The sequence below is a fragment of the Actinia tenebrosa genome, unplaced genomic scaffold (genome assembly GCF_029948245.1).
Source record: "Actinia tenebrosa isolate PJP-AT-01 unplaced genomic scaffold, QUT_ActTen_1.0 PGA_scaffold12__29_contigs__length_12842862, whole genome shotgun sequence".
Taxonomy (NCBI): domain Eukaryota; kingdom Metazoa; phylum Cnidaria; class Anthozoa; order Actiniaria; family Actiniidae; genus Actinia; species Actinia tenebrosa.
The window spans coordinates 5,121,456-5,128,604 of NW_028292572.1; the positions used below are offsets into that span (position 1 = coordinate 5,121,456).

A 7,149-nucleotide genomic window follows, 5' to 3' on the forward strand; every position below is an offset into this window, starting at 1 on the left:
TTTCTTTGGAGACTTTAGAGATGTCTATTAATCTGTGCCTTATCTAAAACAAAGGGATTACAAAACATTATCATTATATATTGATGAACACAGGATCTGGTCATCATGTCATGATGACTGCAATAGACCTCCTCGGCTCTGACGTAATGTTGTCCCATTTCAGACCACGTGTCATTCCCTAGAGTATCATTTCTTTTATTAAGGTTTGCGCTCGGTTGCACATGACGAGACACATGAATATGGATACAACTCAAACAGAATATTATTCTCAAGGGAATGACACATGGTCTGAAATGGGACAACATTATGCTCGAGCCCTCCAGAGCTGAGGAGGTCTATTCTGATGGAAAAACCTTATTAATTGCCACATCTACATTAATTGGCACTAGATAATAAAATTTTCACCACATCCCCTCTCTCTAAATTTAGTTGGACAACCTATTGTATGTACGATTTTCCCTAATTTACCTTTTAGGCCAAACAAAAAAACAAGTGTGTTTCCTTTTGCATGACCGTCCCGAATTTTCTTGCCGATTTTTGCTGACCCTACATATTTTTTTCATTCCCAAATGCACCACAGGGTTCCCAGTTAGCTCATTTCCACTGTTGTAAAAAAATCTGACCTAGTTACTGACCCCAATTATTTTTGAACTAAAAGTTTCAACTAAGCAACAACAAAAAACACAAAAAGGTAGAGGAAACAGAAAACTTTGCTACTCATGATTTCATTTAAGGATGAATTTAATTAGATATAGAAGTAGTTATAAGTAGAATATATAGAATATCAATATTCAATTATGATTGGCCAACTATGTAAGAGTGTTTCTAGTTGGTCATGCTTCTACTTGCCTGCAAACCCAGTACAGTAGTGTACAGAGTAGGGACATAACTCTTGGTGAACGATAGTGTGGCATTGCTGACTTGAACTGCATCTTCTTTACGTCCAGCGTCGACATGACACTCTATAAGAGCTCTGTAAGTATATATTCATTTTATTAATATTGATATAATGAACGTACATGACAAATTAACAGATGCGATGACTGTGTAACAAATTTATTTTTCTCAGAGGAACGTTTAACGTAACTAAGTTTGTTTAGCAGATTTTAACAACTTGATTAAGAAAAATTAATTTATTGACTTCCTAATCGATTTGCTATTTATACTCCAACATGCAATGTGTACTTTTCCATTTTGCAAAATTGATTAAGATCAATGCCATGGGGTTTATTTGAATGCCACAATTGAAATTTAGTGCTGTTTTACTCCTTAAATAGAAAAAAATTTGTAATATTAAAAAATAAGCAGCTATAAATGCAAGCTATTGAAAAATTTTCCTACCATAGTTTGTAATGCACTGGGCCCAGTTGTAAGAAACCTGGATAGCGCTATCCAATCTACAAATGTTATCCAGTGGATTTATTGGAAAACAGCATCCGATTATCCACTGCATACTGTAAGGATTTGTCTGCTGGATAACGCTATCCAGGCTTCGTACAACTTGGCCCTGATGGTTAGGGATCGAACAATATATTAATAACTGACATGCATGCTTTATTCCTTTTCTACCCTAATGACAAAACTCCTACCCTAGCTAACCCAACATTCTAGTACATACATCATCAGCTGTGCTCTCCAGTCATAATCTTTATCATCAATGTCATCCAGAGCCTTAACGACCTGGTGAAGACTTCTTGCCAAGTACTGACGAAAACTGGGCTTGAGGAAAGGACGACAGAATTGCCAGTACAATACTGATGCATTATATACCAGAAAGTAATACCTGAAAATTAAAATATAATTAAATGAAACGCAAAGTTTAAAGAAAAAAAACCTGACAATTATCTTGGATCTTGGGTCACTGGTTATGCCTTAGAATCCCACTTTTGAACCTGGGTTTATATTATGCAATTTGGTGAGTAATGGTCTTTAAGGGGGGGGAAGGTGGTTAGGGGTCCCAAATGTATAATCACTAGCTCTGTGTGTCACATGATTTATAAGGCAATGTATGGAAATTTTTTAAGCACCATAATTCAATGGAAATATTTCAATAAAATTTACCTTTCTTGCATGGCGTTGTTTTTTTTTTTGCTTGTTTGTAAATTTTTTGGAATATTTCCAAAATATTTGAATTACGATGTTTAAAAAATCTCCATACATTGCCTTATGAATCATGTGACACACAGAACTTGGGCTACCTGTGGTATAATATAGAGATATTATGCATCACTTCAACAAAAGCATAAGTTTAGTTACCGTGTTAGAAGGTATACAGTGCATCACAGGACACCCCCCTGGATCCACCCATGATGTGGTCAGTACTATAACCAGTGGTGCTTATAATCAAGGATATGCTTATATAATAAGTGTCTGAACTCATTACAATTACAGCCTTTCTAGATCACACGCGCCCTCTAGCAATTGTTTGTTGCAACAAAAGTAGGTTTTGGTGGACATCAATCAATCAAGCATTTCCATGACATTGTCAGAAAATACAAAGTTTTCAAGAGGACATGCCTATGGAATATTGTTAAAATGCTTACGTCCATCAAAACCTTATTTTGTCATGACAAAAACAATCGCTAGAGGGCGAGCGTGATTGAGAAAGGCTGTAATCTTACCTTGGATTTTTTCTAGCAAAGTTGATTGCTTTTAGAATGTAATCAACAGCTTTGTCCAGCTGCTCCTATTAACATTATCAAACTTAAGATTAATGCTTGACTACGCAATAATCAACAATTAATAGCATTTTTGAAGCAAAGTATCCAACCAAGATTTATAACAATGAATTGAAAAACTCTAATGTGTATTTAGATTGTTTAGGGGCAGTATTGGGTTGTCACAGTTCACGGCGATCAAAAATTAAGGCTGATTAAAGTTCAATATTAATTTAATTAAGTATCTTGTTTCATGAATTTGAGAATGTTTTAGATAGAATCATGGAAAAAAGTCATTGCAGATTTACACAGAAATTTTTTTTAAATGTGATCACGGTTTCACATGAACATCACTTAACCACCCCTAATCATTAGGCTAAAATATAGCCTGTATAGAGGCACTGTGGAAAGAGGGGAGGGGATGGGGGAGGGGATGGGAGGGACCTAGCTAAAATATTAATCACTGCATATAACTTAATTAATATGCAGCATTATTCAAAGGATGGCAATTGTAACAAAATCTTTGAGACTGCATGCTACAAGATAATGATGACAAAGTTTCAATACATGGTACTGGACATTTTTAACCAGTCAAAAACAAGTAGCTTCAGATTTTCCATTCACACAGAATTGTGCTATCCCAACAAAAATTCATATGCCTAGCCATTCAAATTTGGGACCAGTAAAAGCAAGATCAAATTTTTGACTTCTGTGGATAAAGAAATGACAGGTAGCATGTAAACACCTTGTCCAGATAGATCTTTGCATGGCAAGCCATGGGATTAAGTAAGCTTTGCACATGATCAGATGGGAAACCAATAACATTATATTGATCTGGTTACATATAACAGAAGATACTCATGGTTGCATGTAAATGGTATGCACTAGTCAAATTTTTGATTCATTTCATTGGTGAAAAAAATTTGTCCGCAACCGTTTAAACAGAGCCTAATGTAATATACAGAATATTCTTTGATTGCACATTACGTCATTGCAGCCATGTTGGTGCCATTTAACGAAAGATTTCTCATAAGCATCCATTGTTAACGGCACCACAATGGCCGCCATGTTTTTGTCTTTTGACTCTCTTGGGAATGCTTGCAACCCATCAATAGAATAAATTGCTAAGATTTGTATGGAGAAACTGAGACTTTGTATTGCACAGCAAGCTTATTACCTTCCAGTGCATAAGAGTAAGGTTAACATTTGGTCTTTAAAACTCTTCTTACAAATATGACATTTTGCACAGGATGATATTTTTAGGAGTGCCATACAAAAAAATAAATGTCGATGGGTTAAGTTTCATCATGACGGGGTGATGTCAAAATCTGTTTAAAAAAAGTAGAGCTACTTTACTCACAGCTTTCTTTGGAGATGTTGGAACACTGAGCTGCGCTTGACAAAGATAAGTTCTACATAAAAACTGGTTAGATGGAGGTGTCTTCATAAAAAACATCTTGATACAGTCTTCTGCCATATCTCGTAGACCAAGCTAAAAAAGCATATCGAATGTAATTACACAATAATAAGGATAAAATTGAACTTAGGTCTTTGTTCAAAATCGCCAGTGTCGTGTCAACTGATGTCAACAAAACGACACAACCCAACAGAGTAAGCTTAACTTTGAGGTATAAATTATCGTAGCCTTTTAGTATTGCATGCTAGAATAATAGAAGTTTCCATCACTAAAAGCAATTAAAATACTTACCTAGACACTAAGTACTTACTTTAAATGCCGTTTCAGCGCAAAGAGTGAAGAGATCTGGTGACACTGCATCGATCTTGTCGCTTGGCGACTGGCGCTCCTTCTTCAGTTTTGAATATGCTTCATTTAACGAATTAAAGTTATTTTCTTCTAAAGCAACGTGGATAAGATTTCTTATATTGTTATCCATCATCAGATGTTTTTTTGAGCCGATAAAACGCCTATATCACTTAAAACAGGATCTCATAGACTGGTGCTACGTTTTTTTCCAGAGGGTTCCGCCATTTTGAATTTAGAGGTATCGCTATGGCAACGAAAAGAGCGGGAATTATAATGTTGGTAAGCTTGGTCAGGCTGCTGTTTCGGACTCGGTCGTGCAATGTTGGATATCTTGATAACTGGAAATTACAAAATTATGCTAGTCATAAGCTAAGGTCATGAAATGCGGGCGACAGGCAGTGAAAAAACCATTTCATTTGTGTAATTCTTTCTCCTGCTACCTGTGGTGGTAAGGTGATACGTAATACACTGTCAAGAGTCTGTCAATAGTAGGCGTGCCCCCCACCCCCAACCAAACAATTTTGTTGTACTACTGTGTATTGAACACTAACCTGAAAATTTAGGTCTGTTACTAAAACATATGTCGGGCGTTTTAGCCCCCCCCTCCCCAATACTTTTGACCTTGCCCGACGGGCCTTAGATTTATCTGCCCGCGCCTAATTGAAATAAATGCTTAAAAATGATTAATTACCGACCAGCAGGCTAGACCAGGCACAACGGCTACTCCTGATTAGAGTGATTTTATTTTATTCCGTAAAAGTTCAATATTAAAGGATGCTGGGTCAAAAACGGCAGAACCCAACTAAAAGGCCTTTGCATCTAGCTTAAAGCGTCTTATACGTTGGTACTTTTCGCGTTTTTTATGAACATTTACGCATGATTAATGTGTTACATGTTACATAAAAGGGCACTTCGTAGGCTTGAGGGGTGCTGCGAACCCTCTGCAACCCCTCACCTCCCTCCCACCCCCCCCCCCACCCCCCCCCCCCCCCCCCCCACCTTTGCTCCGGATCCGCCTCTAATAAGTCTAAACCCCTAGTATTGATTTTCCTGGGGGCAATAGGCCGTCCTTTCTTAAGCAAAAAAATAAATAAATAAAAATAATAATATTATTAATAATAATAAAATAATCCATCATTTTGTCCCCCATGACAATAGGCCTTTAATTTTGCAACGACAGGTCACGTGACCCTACCCCAAGTAAAAAGTGTCAAAATGAACACCAGAAATCGATATACGTAAGAAGGCAAAGTTTTAGCTCATAATGTTGACCATAGGAGAAATGGCATTGAATATAAAATTGAATATTTTATAAGGATTTGTATGGGAAAATGTTAGCCATCCAGCACATTTCCCCATTCAAGTCCTTATGAAATATTCGATTTTGTATTCCACACCATTTCTCCTTTGTTACATGTCCTAAACTGAAACTTTGCCTTCTTACTAATATCGAGGTGCTCTTTCCATTTCTGGTGTTCATTTTGACACGAAGTCTCTTTTTGCAAGAGGTATGGTCACGTGACCTGTTGTTGCAAAAGCCCTATTCCTTCCTATGCAAGAAAGCTATATTTTTATACTTTAGAAATCAAAAAATCCATGCACTCAAAGTTTACAGACTTCAGAATCATTTATAGGAAATTTATATTCATTTTGGACTTCTTTCTTGAGTGTGTAAATTATGTTTGCGGGGTTTTCGCGGACGGAAATCTTGCTTTCTTCAGCTCACGTGATTAGAACGAGCGAGGCCTGGTACTCGATCGAGTAGGTGGGTCAAATATTTTGAAAAGTAAAGTAGTTTATGAGAAGGATTGCTAAAATCTCGGCTCCTTTTAAATCTTCTGGCTTCATATTCCTGATCTGATAAGATGGTGGACTCAGTCTTCTCTCTCACGTATTGGCAAATTCTTCATTGCTTGTTAGCATTCTACAAGGGTGTAGGCTCATTGCGTTGTCTTGGTCTACACTCTACAGTATGGCTTGCTCAGAGCAGTTTTGCATTGTCTGTGGTCACGAAAGTTGATTTTCTTCGTTTACCTTGTGGTTAAATTCTTTCCGGTATTTACAAGGTAAGACTTTTTTTATGATATTCTCTTTCTGTTAGCGTCATAGTACTTGTTTTTGAGTTATGGATGGCGAAGGCGCTTCATAAGGGTATTCAAGAATTAGAAGGTTGAAGCAATTCACTGCAAACAGCTGTTTTTATGTTTGTTCAAGTTAAAAGAGTATAGAATCTCTTTCCAGTTTTCTGTAGGTGCATGATATTGTCGATTGAAAATCGAAATAGGAGTATAATTCATCTCTATCTTTTATAGTCCTATATCTGTACTTTTCGTGGACTTTTGTTCGCGTTTCAAACCGGTTTCCTTCGTTCGTTGGTCAACACATTTTTCGAATATTTGTGTTTGCCACTTGTTCTCCTCATGATTTTACGTTCTACCTTTTTAGCGGTTGTAAGATTTTTTTTACATCGAACTGCACTCATAGCTACCAAAAGAAGCAAACCATAAAATCTAATGTGTACACGATTGCTAGAACTCTTTCAACTATTCTAAGATTTCCGCTTCATGCATTTGGTGTTCAGCTCACTACAGCTATACTTCCTCAAGTGCTACTATGCTATAATACCACCTCAATACCTTATAACGTACCCCTCTCTATGATATCAATTGTTCCACCCAAATTTATTGATACACACGATGGTTTTATAGTATCAAATAAATGTACTCT

The 7,149-nt window shown here is 36.7% G+C and overlaps 1 protein-coding gene across 5 annotated transcripts in view; it reads right to left on the minus strand.

Moving 5' to 3' along the window:
* Positions 1–4,645, minus strand: part of LOC116299176 (cilia- and flagella-associated protein 46-like) — a 107,674-nt gene extending 103,029 nt beyond the window's left edge. For all 5 annotated transcript variants that reach the window (XR_016119439.1, XM_089028208.1, XM_089028207.1 and 2 more), the window contains exons 1-6: positions 4,385–4,645; positions 4,018–4,149; positions 2,622–2,686; positions 1,619–1,783; positions 850–973; positions 1–43 (exon numbers count right to left, since the gene is read on the minus strand). The exon at positions 1–43 is cut by the window's left edge and continues 52 nt beyond it. Coding sequence is in view for 4 of the 5 variants with exons in the window: in XM_089028208.1 (XP_088884334.1) it covers positions 1–43; positions 850–973; positions 1,619–1,783; positions 2,622–2,686; positions 4,018–4,149; positions 4,385–4,555 (700 nt within the window). In the remaining variant the exon portion in view is untranslated. The remainder of the gene's footprint in view (positions 44–849; positions 974–1,618; positions 1,784–2,621; positions 2,687–4,017; positions 4,150–4,384) is intronic.
* Positions 4,646–7,149: the final 2,504 nt, after the last annotated feature.